This window comes from Electrophorus electricus, chromosome 18, assembly GCF_041902795.1.
Source record: "Electrophorus electricus isolate QZ-2024a chromosome 18, ASM4190279v1, whole genome shotgun sequence".
Taxonomy (NCBI): Eukaryota; Metazoa; Chordata; class Actinopteri; order Gymnotiformes; family Gymnotidae; genus Electrophorus; species Electrophorus electricus.
This window is the reverse complement of record NC_137514.1, coordinates 18,673,971-18,691,403: the sequence shown is the minus strand read 5'-3', so window position 1 is coordinate 18,691,403 and position 17,433 is coordinate 18,673,971. Positions and strand designations below refer to the sequence as shown.

Sequence of the window (17,433 nt, the reverse complement as noted above, 5' to 3'; positions counted from 1 at the left end):
TTAGGTCAAGCGAGATTAGAGAGTGAATCCTCGCAATAGCCAGCCTGTGTCTGTGAGGTTTTCTCCTCCTCTAAGCCATTGAGTAATTGTTCATTTTCTTTTCACTATCACACGAAAGTTTTTTTCTTTTTCTTTTTCTTTTTTAGAGGTGACACCAAATGCAATCGGGCTGAACTGGGAGCTGGAAATCTGATAAAGGTGGCGAATGAAAATGTTCATCAGAACCACAAATGCATGAGAGTCTGTTATTTGTCCACCTTGCTGCCTGCTTTTAAACAGGCCTGACCATTTAATGGGTGTCAAATGTAACTGGGAATTAAGTGATCATTTCAAATCAAAGGAGGCTAAATTCTACTTTTCTGCCATTGCTTTTTATCCAAATAATTTTGTCTTCATTCGAGATGCTAACTCACACTTGCTGTCATGCAGGCACACACACACACGCACACACACACACACACACACACACAAAACAAAACAAAACAAAACAAAAAAAACAACAACAACAACAAAAAAAAAAACCTGAGCATCTATAATCAAAAATTATCAAGCAGGTTAAAAAAAACTTTCAAACTTTGAAATATATACACTTGACAAGTTCTCTCTTCATAAAAAAATCCGGAGTGTGCCTCCAGGACATTTCTGAGTTAGCTGGTTAAAACTGAACTCTGCTTTCAGAACCCCAGCCAAAGTGCCAAGGTACCTTACAGACCTGAAATATCTCACCGCACCAAAGTCAGCAATATTTCCTGGGAACATGTTGGAATGGGAATGTGATTGCTGTTATCCTGATGGGTCTGACTGCCATGCTGTCAGACCTGGGGCCAGTTTAAACCTAGCTAGTGTCTTTTTTTAGTCCTGCATTAATATAATCACTGGTCCAAAGGAATTCACCAAGGGATGCGCAATTAAGAATACATCTGTACTTGGGAGACATTGTGATCTCCACTACTGTGTAAGTTCTGTAGAAAGAGTTATTCCTCTATGTACAGCTACAGTAGAGTGCAGACTGTCTTCCAGATTACAGAGGCTCCCATGCTTGGCTTGAAGAGCAGACTCGCTCTCATACTTGCATTATGGACTCAAGTCAGTTCATCATCCAGTGAGACCCCCCAAAAATGTCAAATCAGTAATGCACACAACCCTTCGGGAAGACAGGTTGACAGCTTCTTTGAATACGCAATTAAGACCTGTCATAACAGATTTGATGCTCTGAGAAATACTGTATCCTACCCAAGTCCCTGTATGACTGAAGCCTGGCAGAAACACGTCTCCCAAATTACAACAATGGTGTAAAATAAATTACGTATATCAAGTCCTATAATAACAAAATAACAAACAAATATGGTGGGGGTAGAAAAACAAAGCATTTACTTCAAATGGATTAAACTTCAGTTGTGCTTCACATGTGAGATTTGTTTCAAATTAATAAAATAATAAAAACACAGCTAATTTCTCTCCCTTTGAGACTTTTAGCTACATGCACTTGAAAAAATAAAGGAAAAAAAAAATCCTTAGGGGCCAATCAAGATCCATTAAAAGCTGTTAAAAGGACTTTCAGAGATACTTGACCTCTAATGGAGACAAATCTTGGTATTCTCCGCCACATCAATCAAAGGCCCAGGGCCAAAGCACCAATGGCAGTTTTTGGCTGCAGGTGAAACAGGTCACTGCAGAAGTAATGCCTGCTGGGAAACGAACAACGATCCCAGACTGCGCCCTGGTCTCTCATCATCACACCATCATCATCATCATCATCATCATCATCATCATCATCATCATCATCATCATCATCTCTTTTATTTATATTGTCTTTCCCATGCACAGTGCTGCTTTACAATCAAAACAAGCAGAAAATACACAAATAGTAAAAAAGTGCATAAGGAACACTGATAACAGTGAAACCATGTTCTCTCTTTGTCTATCTCCCCCCTTTCTTTCCCTGTATCTGACTCTTTCTCTTTCTTTCTCTCTTTCAGACTATTTTATTCTTTTGGCTTTCATCCCCTTTTCTCTCTTTCTCTCTCTCTCTCGTTCCCCATCTTTCTTTCCCTGTCTCTCTCTCTCTTCACTTGCCTACTAATGTCCTCTCAGGGCCTTTGTTTTCATTAGATTCAGCTTTAACGAACAGTCTTCTGAAAGACTCGGACTTAGCTCAGCCAATTATTATCCATAAGGCCCCTTCCATCTCAACTCCCCTTCGCTATTGACCGTAAGATGGGAAACTTTGGGAGCTGAGATATGATTCAATATTCATGCCATTTCCAGGGCTTAATGATTCAACAGAAATATAATCAAAGGACTTATAATTCACCCCAATGGCATGATGTCTTAAGAAAACGAATTCATCAGGCGGGGTTACGGGTGAAGATAATGAGTATGCGCAGCATGAGTTTATTATTGAGTAGGCTGTAGGTGTTACCTCTGCAATCGCTAGTGGGATGTTTTGAGCATTCACGTTTTTCATCTGAACTTCAAATGCCTAGAGATATGCTGGCATTTCCCCTCCCCTTGCTTTCACCACAGACCTTTTTTGGAAAATTGTTGGTGTGGGGGTTTGTTTCGAAAAATGAACATGTTGAAAACAAGTGAGGCCACCTCTGAAGCCATGCACTGGTGTAGGTTTTAAACATTCTGCTTAATACTGATAGTGCTGCATTCATTATTGATGGAGTGGTTTTCTCAGTTTTACTTTTCTTCAACACACCAGAGATTTGCATTAGTGTCAACATTAGCCACACCTATTTTTTAGTTTAGCTGCAACACTTTTTTTGCCCTGGCCTAGGCTTAATCCTAAACAACAAAACAACAACAAAAAGCAATACAAAAAACAACAAAGAAAACAAACATTAAGCAACACTAACCAGATTAAACAGTAAATCAGGCTGCCAAATAGAAAAAAAAAACTCAAAACAAAGCAAAACAAACAAACAAACATAAAAAAACCCAGTAAAATATGCTGTTCTCTAGTCTCTTCAGCAGCAAAATGAGGCCATATGATATTGCCTACAGACAGTGCTTGCCGAGGCCAGCTGGCATGGAAACTCCAAGCACACTACGAGAGGGGCGCTTGGCTCTGATTGGTTGTTGGTGGATTGTGGCTGCAAAATGGACCTGGCAGTGTGTTCTCTACATGCACACACACACACACACACACACACACACACACACACACACACACACACACACACACACACACACACACACACACACACAGACACAGGGAGTTTTGTGTGTATGTGTGTGTGTGTGTGTGTGTGTCTACCTCATTGTTTCAAAAAAGTCTCACAGGTTGAATAGCTAGCCAGAGGCCATGTCAAATATCCATTGCTTCTAATAACCATTACTCTCTCAAATTATCTTTATATTACCATATTTTGGGTTTGCAGGTCAGATTTAGCCCGAGCCATAAATCATCTCACAAAAGTCATAAGCTTTATACAGCTGAAGATGTGCATCTTATTTAAAGTTAATTACAGACATTGTTTACAAAAAAAAAGGTTATTTATGAACCTTTAAAGTTCATAATAATTTAAATGCCAAAATATACATTTCCATATCATTTTGGGTGTAATAGGAAGCATGAGCACATCATTTGATATTTTTTTGATTTGGGTTCTTCTCACACTTTGGCCCTGATGGAAAGTTTCAAAGATAAGGTTTCAAATGATCCACAGCACACACCCTCATCTGTGAAGCATGGACAAGTTTTATGGCTTGGATGCACATGGCTGGCTTTGGACTCAACTTACTGGCTTTTCTTGATAACTGAAGCAGTGTCCTGAAGTAAATGGGAACATTTTGTCTTCCAGAAAAAAAAAAGAAAAGAAAAAAAAAAAGAAAAAAAGAATGAATGAATAAACTTAAAATGCCTAAATGCCAACTGATCAAAAAGGTTATAAAGTAAGTCAGCATTTGTTAAATATACCTGAACATGCATGTTGCTTGCAGAAGAGGAAATACAAATACAAACAAATCTTGCAAGTGTCAAACACTCTCACATGAAGATATCAACAACCTGTGAAAGGTGAGGGTCCTGAGGCTTAAAGGAGTCAAGGCCATTACACACTATTTTTTTCCATGCAATTTATTAGGATGACAGTTGTGCGAAAATCTTGTGCTGTGTTGTAGTCCAAGAAGGAGACTATTGCAGACAGTAAAATGTAGTTTAATATAAATATAAACTTCATATAAATGTTTGTTAAGTCATATATATCCCTCTGCTTGTTCCTCATAATCCTGCAGTGGTAACTCAGTGTTTATGGTACTTGACTAGTAATCAGAAGGTTGCCAGTTCTAGCCCCACCTCCAGCAAGTTGCCCCTGTTGGCTCCCTAAGCAAGGCCCTTAACCCTTAATTGCTCAAATTATACTCAGTCATATTTGTAAGTTGCTTTGGATAAAAGTGTCAGCTAAAGGTCATAAATGTTCCACCACTGTATATGTAATCAACACTGACTTAATGAACAGTTCTACACATGCACAAATGTTTAAAGGTGTTCCTATTCAAGCCATGCTAACCCACAATTTGCATCTCTGTGCTGTGATGCAGATACAAACACAGTTTGTGTGTATATGTGTGTATTTGTGAAATCCTCAAACACTGAGGCAACCGATCTTGAGTTACTTTGTATTACACTTCTAAACTGATTATTATTGGCTGTATCAAATAAGATACTGTTAAAAATACAGGACATACAATTGAAAACAGTGATGCTTACAAGTGAGCTGTTTTTCTTTTCTTTTCTTTTCTTTTCTTTTCTTTTCTTTTCTTTTCTTTTCTTCTCAGTCTCTACTCATCTGCTTCAGAAATATTTGAAAAAGAGCCAAAGATGCTTTCATATGTATCTTATGTATCTTGGGAAGGGCAGATGAAAGTGAACCAGGATGGAAGGGTACTACTCTAGAGATTTGTGACTCAGCCGTCATTCGCCCTTTTATCAAGAGGCAAGCAAGGATGGCCTTTTCAGAAAAGCAGGAAGATACATTTCACATTTCAGGTGCATAGACCTATATTATCTGGGTTCTTGGATGCTGCTTTATTTGAGGTGTTGATCACATGTTCTGGGAAAAAAAATTGCCTGCAACCTCACTCCAAATCATATGATAACAAAGCAGCGCCCAGCCAGTCCAGGAGCCACTGACACTGACATGTCCGAACTGACACGTCGGCATGTCGGCAATGACACTCTGGGCTTTAGAACTTCGCCAGTAGAGGCCGTCCAACACCCATCAAGACTCCATCCACAATAATGCAGCATTATGCTTCTGTGTTGCATATGCTGCTGTCATGGCTCCAGTTCAAAGGGATCATGTGAGATGGAGAGGATGGACTCTCCGCGAGGCCTCTGCACATGGCCAGTATGCACTTGGCCTCACTCATTAAGAGCGCGTACTAGTGCATGCCGTCACCAGATGGGCCGGCAGTCTCATTCGAGACTTGGCAGCTTGGCCCAGCTCTAAATAGCCAATAAACACTGATAAAGAGACAAAAACAAAGATGAGGTAAACAAACAAACATCTCTTCTGCTTGACTTGTTTTCCCACTCCATTCAGTTTGCATGACCAATGAGACCCCTGACTAATCATGCATACCCACTACAAAAGTCACTGACAAATTAATGTTATTCCTATTATCTTACAAACAAATGGATAATATGTCAGTTTCCTACATACCTGATTAAAAAATAAAGCAAGTGGAAAAGATGATGAAGAGGGATAGGATAGGAGTAGGAATGATGTGAGCAAATTCTATGTATTGCGGTTCTTGACATCAACAGATTTTGGTTATTCTGATGAGGCTTGAAGACTTGATGATCTGATCAGTATGCACACGGGCTAGCAGCTCCATGCTACGTGTTCTGAGAAGCATTGTGGGGCCGAAGATAAGTGTGCTCCAAGCTTGCAATTTATTAGGGATCCTGTAGAGGCTGACACTAGAGCAGTATGGCTGAGCTGTTAAGAACGGTCACTGGGGGCCAGCGGACATCACAGCGGAGGTCGCGTTTGCTTTGGCAAGATGGGGTCACCGGTTGACTGCTTTGACAGATCTACAAGTCATTGTGTTACTTAGCTGCAAGCTGAGACCCTGTGAAGCTGATCTACAGGGTGGAGGCACAGAGTTTGCTGCTGTCCTTCGTGTCAGTGCTTTGAATTGGAATTAAGCTTGAAATATGATTCCAGTGGCTTTTTTTCCAGTACCTCATATTACACATCAGCATTTGCCTAATTACCTTTACTCTCTTTTCCTGGCATGCCGTGGTTTGCCATGGATACGGCTGCTCACGAGAACTGCATCACATGCACCACATGCATCCTGCATCAGGGAGCACTCAATAGGGTTCAGGTTTAGGAGCACTCCACAAGAGAAAATGCAACCATCAAATTCAATGTCCATGACTGACGGTGCGATCTCTGTCGTCTTCCACTCTCGTGGAACCCATCGATGGCGCACACCTTCGGAAAGCAGGCGAACGGTATGGGGTGTAAGCCCCAGTGGCCCCCATCAAAGAAGGAGGTGCTGCATCTGGCTGGCGGGGGGAAAGTGAGAGTGAGGGAGGGCTTTCATCCATTAATGCACACAGCCAGTCGATTAGACGAGACGGAAAACAAGCGGGTTTGTGTTGAACCTTGCCGCCCGCCTGCCTAGCCAGGCAAGCAATTTGGCTTTTGTAAGCACACCTAGGTGCATCCCGGGAGTGCTCCTTTTCACCCCCCACCCCCACTCCCCCGGCTTTCAGACATTAGGTCGTATAATTAGAAGCAAAGTCCATTAGATGGTCAACACGTGGCGTGCACTTTTTTTCCTTCTTTCAGCTTCCGTATCCTTAATGGAAGCAGCACGTTCAGGGGAAATGGTTTTGAAGTGCCTCCTTGATTCTGACCACCAAAACAAACAAATGCAATGCCGAAAGCAGTCCCCTCGCATCAAAGGTAGCTGGATGGAAGCAGACGAGTCGCATCAGGCACCCCTCGCAGGAAGCTCGCTGGGCTCTCGGCTGGCGTGTTTCTGTCCGAGATCAGCTACCATTGTCCCTCGTGCCTCTTGAATGTGGCATTACGCAGATACGGCTCTGATCTCTTATCTGTTTACCTGCGATCGAGCTCATGCAAGCTGCATTATCAGGATAAAAAAAGGTAAATAAAATTTTTAAAAAGCTGTGTTCAGTCACTGTTATTTCCAAGTTGAAAGAAATCCACCGCCAGGAAAATTTCATATTCATATCTGCCATCCAATTAACATCAAGTTGGTAGTGGTTCCAGGGTCAGATGCTGAGCAGTGATAATGGGGTTAGGGTTCGTCTGTGACTGTAAAACAGTCCGTGGTTGGTGAAGGTATAACCTGGCCATGATATTCATTCAATTCTGCTATATACTTAGCTCTGGGACAAATTATAAACTTTTATTGTTTAATTGTTTTGACAATCACAGACATATAAGGATGGGGAGGTTTATTCTCATTTGCTTTGTTTAAACGGAACTTCTATTTTCTTTTTCTTGTGCTTAGATATTAATTGGCCCGGTCCAACAGTGTACCAAAAAAAAAAAAAAAGAGTTAAACTTCAGGTGTACCTGCACACATACTCCACTGTTAAGAAATAGAATCACAATCAGAATCACACACCTCTCAAGTGCATTTATTTGTGTGTGTGTGTGTGTGTGTGTGTGTGTGTGTGTGTGCCATCAAGCAGTCACTACCCTCCTGCAAAGCGTGTTGTAATATGTTAACAAACATGACTGTACTTTAAGTTTTAATAAAAAATTAAGCAAAATAGTGTGGCAAACAGAGGAGGGTCAAGTGCATAAAGTTTCACATCACCCAATGGGTCTAATTCCTGCTGCTGGCTTGATCTAATTATCAAATCCTGGCACTAGAGAGGACTCTCACTTTCTGAACCTGAACTGCAGAGGCTCATTATCTCAAACACATGCTTCGGCCCTGAAACCTCCCTCATCATTAAGAAAACAACGCATTGCATCAGTTGGCCTCGGTTGACTTTTTTTTATCTTTAAAGCTGCAAACAGAATTTAGCAATACAATACTGGTGCCATGGCCATACCATGACCTGTAGTTTCAAGTCATTATACTTGTAAATGCAAGACATGGATACACTGGTGGTTAATTGTTGATAATTTAAATAGTGTTGTAGTCTAAACCTGTGTGAGTGGAGCCTGTGTGATTTTATTACACACACACACACACACACACACACACACACACACACACACACACACACACACACACACACACACACACACATATATATATATATATAGCCAGTACCTAACCATTTAAGACATCTTTACAACAGAAAAAATTAGATCCTAAACTAGCAGTGAACAAACATCTGAGCTGCAAAAAAGTCATAGACCAATTTTTGTGAGAGTCAAATTCCCCAGCAAGCAAATGAATATTCAAAAACAACCTACTTAGCAATAAAAATAAGAATAAAATAAACAAAAGTGACAAGACGCAGCAGACGTTTGTGCCAGTGTACTCTTACTGGAAGACACACATTGTTTCACAAAGCTTAAAGCCTTATCATAAAACATAATAATGATAGCTAATGCTTGCAAAATTTACCAAACTCTATCCCCCAAAATATGTAGCAATAATAATAATAATAATAATAATAATAATAATGTGCTGATTAGAGTGTGCTGTTCAATTTTAGGTATAGAAGAGTTCTGGAACAGGTGCAAAATGTACAATGTTTGAAAACGTTATATGACTCAAAATAAAATGCATAGATACTGAATGACAATAACAGTGACTTGTTTTCTGTTTTTTTTTTGTTATCTGAGTGCAATTTTGTATTTAAGCAGATAAATAACTGTTTTATTCTGTTTCAATAGATTGTTGATATTCAATATTGATAGAAAAAAAGTGTTCCTTTTCTAGGGAAAATATTACCTCCTAAACCCGAACCTGAGACCAGACTGAGTGTAAATGAGAGACAGAGGCTGGATTGATACCGAGACCTGACTCGAGAACTACAACACCACTAAATCCTAACCTCTGTTCTGTTGCAATATTCCTAAATATCCTGACGGCCACTGCTGTCCCTGATGATGTGCAGTAAATAATGATAAGGGGGCCGGGCTCGGATTATACAGCACATACTTCTAATCTTTCATTAGCGGAACAAGAGATTTATTCTGCCTTCACTCGCAAACTTCTAACCCACAGTGGATTTTCAGGATGATCTCCCTTCCCCAGTATTACTGTAATGTAGTTTTAGAGCATCAGGAGCTGGCCAATGAATCCTTTGCTTGGCATGTGTAGCCATAGAAACCAATTTTATTCTTTTCACACTTAATAATACCTGCTCTGACTGAATTTTTGGAAGCCAAGAAGTTATTACTTCAGTCTGGTTTGAAGGAGTACTTTCTTGTAATACTGTGTGGCTCTCAGAGGAGTGGATCACTTGCTCTAAAATGAACTGTTCACTGGGAATCTTTTTTTTTTTTTAATGTAATAATAAATTAAAATTGCACATATTATTAGTGTTTCAAAACAAATTTTAAAGAGGCTGACTTGGGATTTGTCAGCAGTATATAGGCATAAGCCCAATGAGACAACATGTTTATTAGAACTGATTTCACAACAAAGAAGATTAGAGAACATTGTGTAAAGAATATCAATAATCATGGCAATTTAGCAACTTACAGTTATGACAGAACACAACTTGTGCAGTCTTGCTCAGGGGCCCAACAACAGCAACCTGCTGGTGGTGGGGTTTGAACTGGCAACCCTTCGATTACCTATACCATTGAGCTACCGCAGCCCATAATATAACATTGCATTTCATTGTAGAAAAGGGAGTTAGACCTGCTTTAGTAAATGGGTGTAACACTGCGTTCCACTTTCTGTTTGAGTGGTGATTTGCATTCTGCAAGTTAATTTGCAAAGCTTTTTTTTTTTCTTCTGGTAAAACGTGTGTTCGGAGGTCAAAAAATGGCATTTAATTGGAATGGAAGAGCTGCACAGTGGTGGAGCCAAAACCATTTTTAAAATGCATTTCAGTCAGTGGCAATTATTTCTCCATCTGAACTAACAAATTAACAAGTGTGACTAATCATGATTTGGGTTGCCATGCTAATTGAGAACACATAACAAGAGCCATTTCAAAATGTCAGAGTTTACTTCATAGGGAAAGAATCAGTAATTCATTTAGAGGTAAAGAAAAAGGGGAAGAGAGAGAGAGAGAGAAAGAGAGAGGGGGGGGGGCATACCTGTGAGGTTCTTGAGGCCCAGCTGTCGGAGGCCATAGTAGCCGTCGCGCCTGTAGTTGAGGAAGATTGCCAGAGCGTAGCGGCCTTCATACAGCTTGGTGCCACGGATGAAGCGCAGGTTCTCCAGAGGCAGGTACTCGAACTGGTTCAGGGCCACCAGCAAGTAACCCGTCACCTCCCGGATAGACTGTGGGACACGCCAGATCAATTGTTTAGAATAGCCACGCTCACACTCTGTGAGAGCCACCAGGCAAAGTAACAGACTTTACAGCTTTTATAAGAAGTAAAAGAGAAGAAAATACACTCTGGTTACACTTGCAGTCTTCTGAGTTGAAGTGCAGACCCAGGACAAGATACAATTACAATTCCTAACATTAGTAAAGCAAGAAACACTGAGTTCTCCAGCTCCAGTCCTTGAGCCCAATGGCATGTTCCTGTACAAGAAGCTTGTGAACAGGCAATAAAATTCACCATAGAGCCACCAGTACTGTTCCACTTGTATACAATGTCATTCAATTTTGTGAAAATGTAGATAGATAGATAGATAGATAGATTGATAGATAGATAGATAGATAGATAGATAGATTTAATTTGAACTTGAAGCAACCTACAAAGGAATATTCATTAAGGGAAACATAACTTTCACTTTAGGCACAATGAATATCTAGTGACATTTCACTACTGTTAATTAGGGCTAAACTAATCTAGCTAACTAAGACAATGACAGTGATAGTGATAAATGTTAATCCAATTGAGATGAACATTGCTGGTTGCAGACTGAAGTCTTGAGCTTTTTGTGTGTTTTGTGTTGGGGTTATTATTTTCAAACAATTATGCATTTAATTGTGTCTAAGTTATCAAAGGTTTATATATTTAATCTATGCATATACCTCAGAAATCAACCATGTGAAAAAAATTTTCAAGGGATCAAAAACCTGAGTTCGTTTCCTGCTTTGCCGGTTGAATTTTTCATCCTCTTAGAAATGATCATATTAAAGGCCATATGGATTGGCCCCTAAATAGTGAAATTCAAGACCTGCACTTGACTGCAGTCAGACGTAAACGTCTATTAGACTGCTGAACCTACTCTCTCACACCAGTATCGATCATGACAACCTCCAGCCCTAGATTCAGCCCAGCTGTCATCGGAGAATGGGCTTATGACATGGCCATGACATGACTTCCGGCCGTCTGGCTGATCGCCGGAGGAGCTCGAGTGCTGACCGCGGTGCTCCATGCAGAGCCAGTCATCCTGACGAGATGCTCAGCGCTGATGAGACTCACAGTGGAGGCTGACAGAATGATGCCTTCCAGTAAAGGGGTTTGAGCTAATCATTACTCCCCATCAAGCTGGAGACACAGAGGCTGGTTGGGTGAACATGGCTGTCACACTTATGTGGAAAGCAACAACATTGATTTGTAAACTTTGTGTTGACTAATGGTGCTGATTCCCTGTCACCTCCTGCAACTTATTTCAAGCCCTATACCAGTCCTCCTGATTCCCAACTCCCTAAAACCTGGGTGTGTTATGATAAGAATTCCTTATGCTGACATATGGGCTTGTGTTTTTTGGGGAAAAAAATCAATTACAGGGTTAATCCTTTTTTTCTCAACAGTCATCATATACTGGCATATCTCCAAATCTGACTTGACACTCAAAATCGTCTTTAAGTGACCTCCTTAAGTAATTTTTACACACTCTGTCAATGTACATGATATGCTGGTCAAGAGCTAATCACCTGCCTTTGTACAATTTTTACTGTCTTGTCTACTTCATGCAATCATAAATGCAGCAGTCGCACCCATTGCAGATACACCATATGCAAGAATTTGTTTATTATATTTTCTTTAAATGACCCAGTCACAAAAATGAACATCCACTGCTTTGTGACACCATATGTCCTGTGAAATGTGCCTGTAGTGTGGTGTATGGTGGTGAGGATGCTTATGTGTTACACCCGCATGCAAGTAAACACAGAACGCGGCATCACTACAGGATCTGGGAAAAATACTGCTCTATTAAAACAAGCAGACTGTAGCATCAGCAAATGCAAATGTTTCCTGATAAGATAAAAAGGGGACTCAAAAAGGAGACTTAAGAAAGCTATTTTTTTTAAGTGAGACATAATGAATGTACAGTCTCAGTGTAAAGTTTGGACACACCTTACTATATGTTCTTAATAGTAATAAAGGCATTTTAATCTAATGGATTATGCTTAAATTTGTTTCTAAAACAAATAAAAATAGTGAAAGTTGATATATATGAAAATATTTATGAAATTTCCAAAACAATATATACAGTATACGATTTAAAAATATAATAATAATGAAGTTTGAGATTAATTTTAATTGTCCCTTCAGCACATTCAGAAATTTAGTCCCTCACCCTACAAGTGCTCAGTATACATGAGAATGTCTTCAGGACATCATAGGCAGCTGCCTCATGAAGTAGGTATGAGAAGGTAAGAGAATACCAAGAGCATCCAAAACTGTTATCCAAAGCTGTCAGGTAATCGGTGGCTTTGAAGAATTTTGAAGAATATAAAGAACGTAAAGAACAATATAAAGATATTTGTTTAACATAGCATAAACATATTTCCTAATTCATTATTTTAATACCTTCACTGTTTTTCTAAAATGTAGAAAAATGTAAAAATAAATAAAAGTAGCTAAGTCCAAACTATTTAATATATAAATGGTATGGAAATTCTGCACTGACAAAATGTTTAGGACCTATACTGTATTGTTACCTACATATGTATACATCCTTTTTATGCTCATTTTATGCAAGTCTGATGAACACCTACAAAATACCAAAACTTTTCTGCTGTTATTAAACTATTACCTGGGGAGCATCACATCCACTGTGCAGGTGTTCTCTTCACTCCTTGTGGTCAGGGCATCTGGAAGTCCTAATTTCAATTGTCTGAGGTTAATTGGTTTTGTTAAAAGTTAGGATTGGCTCTAAATTTCAGACATTTTGTGCACCCTTGTAAGCACATCCCTAATTATTCCACCGCAGCTCTTTTCTGAACAGATGGTTGAACAAATTTGCAATGTCTTTGCTTTCATGGCCACATCACCAATTCGTTTCCTAGTCACAGCACCAGCTGCAGTGATAAAGATTGGTAAGGACAGGTCTCCACGAAGCCTTTGCCTTCAATGTTTGCTAATGCTGAAAGACTGTACGGGAGGATATCTGTGCAGTAGTCACCTACGTCTCACATAATAGCTGCCAAACTGAACTGTGCTTCATGTTACTCCCCAAGTAGACAGGAACTACAATTCCCAGTGTCCCCTTCTGACATCACACACAATGATCAAAGGTACAAGCCTGCCGCAGGCTGCAATTAGGAAGATTATACCTTTCAGTCGGTCATATCATTAAGTGAAAAACAGTTGTTGCATCACTGTTCCAAAAATAAGTCTCTGCCATTCATTTCACTTTAAGGCACGGTTTTCAATGAGCAAAAGTGGGAAAATATTACTTTCTACATTTTTACTGTACTTTATTTCCCACAATATTTCCTGGGAGAGTTACTGTGATTTATTTATTTTTTTTATAACAAATAATGCTTTATTATTTGTTTTACAGCTTTAATATCAGTTGTACTTTTTCCTTGTATCCAAAACTTCAGTCTGTTTGGGATCTGAAATTATTAACAACAACAAAAAAAAGAATATTGGTTAAAAAAGAAGGTAACAATCTTGTTACCTAGCAACAAGGACAACCACAACAAAGGGCACCCAAGCTGTGAGCTGGGCCAGAAGCCAGCAGCGGAGATTTGTGTGTAATTCACCTAATTCAATTGCTCTCGTGCCACTTTTTGCAACCTTTATCTATAATGCACTTTACTCCAACAAGATCCAATTTTCCCGACTTTCTCTGAACTGTTATGAGAGAGATGCCAAATCATTACAGCTGCATTGCCAAAAGAGACAAAAAGGAACCATGCGAGTCAACATCCTGTACAGTGCTAGACCTCGGCAGAGGCATAACAGACATAAGAAAATGATAAGCAAAAAATGTGGTGTACTTGTTTAATGTTATTTCCAAACACCTATCCTCACACATCAGCTGTGGGAAGAGATTCTCAATTAGCCCATTGAACCAGTGAACCAGTCAGCCACACCCTATTAGATCAATGCATTACCCCCCCACTCTCCCATCAGGCACAGTCCCGGACAGTGTCCCCTCCTATCATGCGCTGTGCTGAAGAGTGTGCCTTCTGGCCCTATTTCATTTAAATCCCAGCAATTATTAAAAGAGGAAACCAAGTGTGAAAAACACTTTTTGGGTGCATTTTTTGGCCTAACATTTTCTACTTCCCTCCCATTTTTTGTAATTATCTGCTCCACTCAGATAACTCTTTCAACACTCAGAAAATAACTTTGACACAACACAATTACAGTGCTTACATGCACTGGTCTGAATTCACACAGTGGCATCATTACATAAAACAAACAAACAAACAAACAAACAAGCAAACAAACAAACCAGAACAGTTCATTAAAGCCAAGACCAGGGAAGGTGCTGCATTAAGATTACTAAGCATAATTGTTACACTAGCAGATAACAGGCATTTTTTAAATAAAACATATTCACGTATATTTAAGAATAGGTTATTTAACATTAAATCTTGTTTGTGTTTGCCCCTGGGGGCCCTGGTGACTGCCTACCTTCACCTAGTGCAAAGTCTGCTGCTGTCAGTTCCTCAGATCCTGGCAGACATGTCCACAAAGGTTTTGTTAAGTCAGGCTAATGTCACCAATGTGTTCTGTGAATAAACCTATAAAAATGACTATTTAAGCCTTTTACACTACTCTTCTTCTCAAGCAAAGTGGTCACTGAATGCTACCCTCCATCCTGTAAGAAAAGAACTACAAAAGGCAAAATAGTGATATTTGTTTGCAATTACCATATTTGGTTGTGTCTTGCCGTTACTCTGAGCAGGTGAATGTTTCTAATTATAAAAAATAAACTGGTTATGATCTGCATTCTGTTCAGTATGCAGTGTTCTCGAGCTGCATCCGGACACGGTGTCCCCAAACTGTACACTATGGAGCACAGCAGAAACTGTGGAAACATTTTCAAATATAAATAAATAAATAAATAAATAAATAATATTTAAATTTACATTTTTATAGCATTTATCCAAGTGTTGCTTCCCTATTTTAACATCAGTGGCCTCATTTCGGACAAAAAATTTGTCTAGTCTTGAACTAATTGCTACTGTCCACAGGGATTCTCCGGTTAAAAAAAAAAGAAGAAAAAAAAAAGCTTTTTCATTTGTGTCAGAAATATTGGCTTTAGACACATGAGGGTTTGATTAACCCCATTCTGTTTGTCTGACTGCAGTCTTTGTCCCTGTGAAGTGACAAAGAACATCCTTTCCAGTGTTCACTTGAAGTTAGTCACTTTAAACATGGCTTTGTTCGTGGTTATAAGCTTTCATTTCAAACTTGAGACTTTGTTGGATTCTTGGCAGCACAATCTCCTATCAGTTGATGTGTAAATTTATCTTCATTCATTCTCCATTCCTTTCAGCTGAAATATTTGTGTTTTATCTTGACCTCCATTTTATTCCTTTTCATTTTATTCCTTCTTTCCAATAGTAATTGGGAAATATCACACACTGAAATTATCTGACAACTCCACTAACGTGTAGTTTTAATGTTATGAGTACAGTTGTTGGGTTGAAATTGTGCATAAGATAAACCTAAGTTTATTTTAGGTTAAATTAAAAATGCATCTCTTAATTAACACTAAGGGGTCGTTACCGACTTAACACTCAATGATTCCACAATTTATAAGTTGCATTTATTGTGTTAGGTAAAGATGGAAAGAACAGACATCTGACAATTAGGATGGTGATACTTATTGTGTCACAAAAACATATTCCATCATTTAATCTTTTGTGATGTTGCAAATCTAACCTTTAGAAGCTGATGCAAGTGATTTATGGTAATTTTGACACCTTTTCTTCTTGGTTTCATAACTCCAGCATGACTCCACACATAGAAGAACCTTTCCAAATGTAGCATTTTCATCACTGTGCCATAAAGCAGCCACGAGTAATCATATTTCTACAAAGGCACAAAAATCTGCACTACATCAAAACAGAGGATTCATATCTCAGATTTTTTATCTGAAACTATGATGCTTGTTTTGGTCTGGAACTTTTATTTCATGTCTCTGCATAAATGTAGCATCTTTATCATGGTCTCTGATTCATCAGAAATAGGCAATAAACTAAACAATAAACTTTATCTTACAATAGAATTGCACTGAAGATAAATATTATAAACAGCTAATATGATATAAATATATTAAGCTAATAGTACCTACCAATCTCAATCTGAAAAATAAATACATTTCAAACAGTAGTCATATAGACCCTGAACAAAATAGCATGACTCTTGCAAGCTGTCAAAACATTTTATCAAAATAAAAATTGAATCAAGAGGAGAGAAAATCAATAAAAAAAATGTCCACCTTATACTAGTCACACATTTTTTCACAGTACTAAGCTATACAATCACCCACTTATAGACACTCCATCTAACATATTCTGAAGAGATTAGGCATGATTATTCGCTGACTGGTTTGAAGTAACCCTAACCCTACCCTTGTTCGCACACCGGGAAAAGTCTATAGAAGCCTCTGTTTGGGACAACTCAGAAAGCAAAAGTAGAAAACATGAACAGTAATAGCTAATTTATATGTTCCACAATATTTAGAATAACAATGCTGCTTAGATGCTGAGGTGAAGAATATGCTACTGAGAGTGTATTGTGTCATAATAGATCCTTCCAAAAGGTTGCAAACAGACATCGTGGACTTATTGCTTCAATAGATGCAAATAAGGGCCCAAAAATACCACCATTTACATAATGCATATAATACATGGAATTTAACAACAATTTTCATGGAACTTGAAGTGCCTGGCAGTAGAAAATCACTGAATGGTGATTCATCAATCTAACTGTAGAGCACAGGTTTACCACTGTGATGGAAATTTTGTTCAGTATTACATTTATGGCATTTACCTGAATATTATGCATATATATTTCACTAGTTAAGACCTTTTTTTTTAGGTTTTGTTAATAACTCCCAGCCCTATGTGGAAAGTTAATGAAACTAGAAAAGAAGATATGTATTAGAAAGACATTTACCAAATATGGTATGATGAAACTA

The 17,433-nt window shown here is 38.8% G+C and overlaps 1 protein-coding gene across 21 annotated transcripts in view; it reads right to left on the bottom strand.

Moving 5' to 3' along the window:
• LOC113579187 (receptor tyrosine-protein kinase erbB-4) overlaps nt 1-17,433 on the bottom strand; it is a 165,432-nt gene that overhangs the window by 65,858 nt on the left and 82,141 nt on the right. For all 21 annotated transcript variants that reach the window (XM_081700975.1, XM_081700987.1, XM_081700977.1 and 18 more), the window contains one exon: nt 10,236-10,422. In XM_081700975.1, the coding sequence (XP_081557101.1) occupies nt 10,236-10,422 (187 nt within the window). The remainder of the gene's footprint in view (nt 1-10,235; nt 10,423-17,433) is intronic.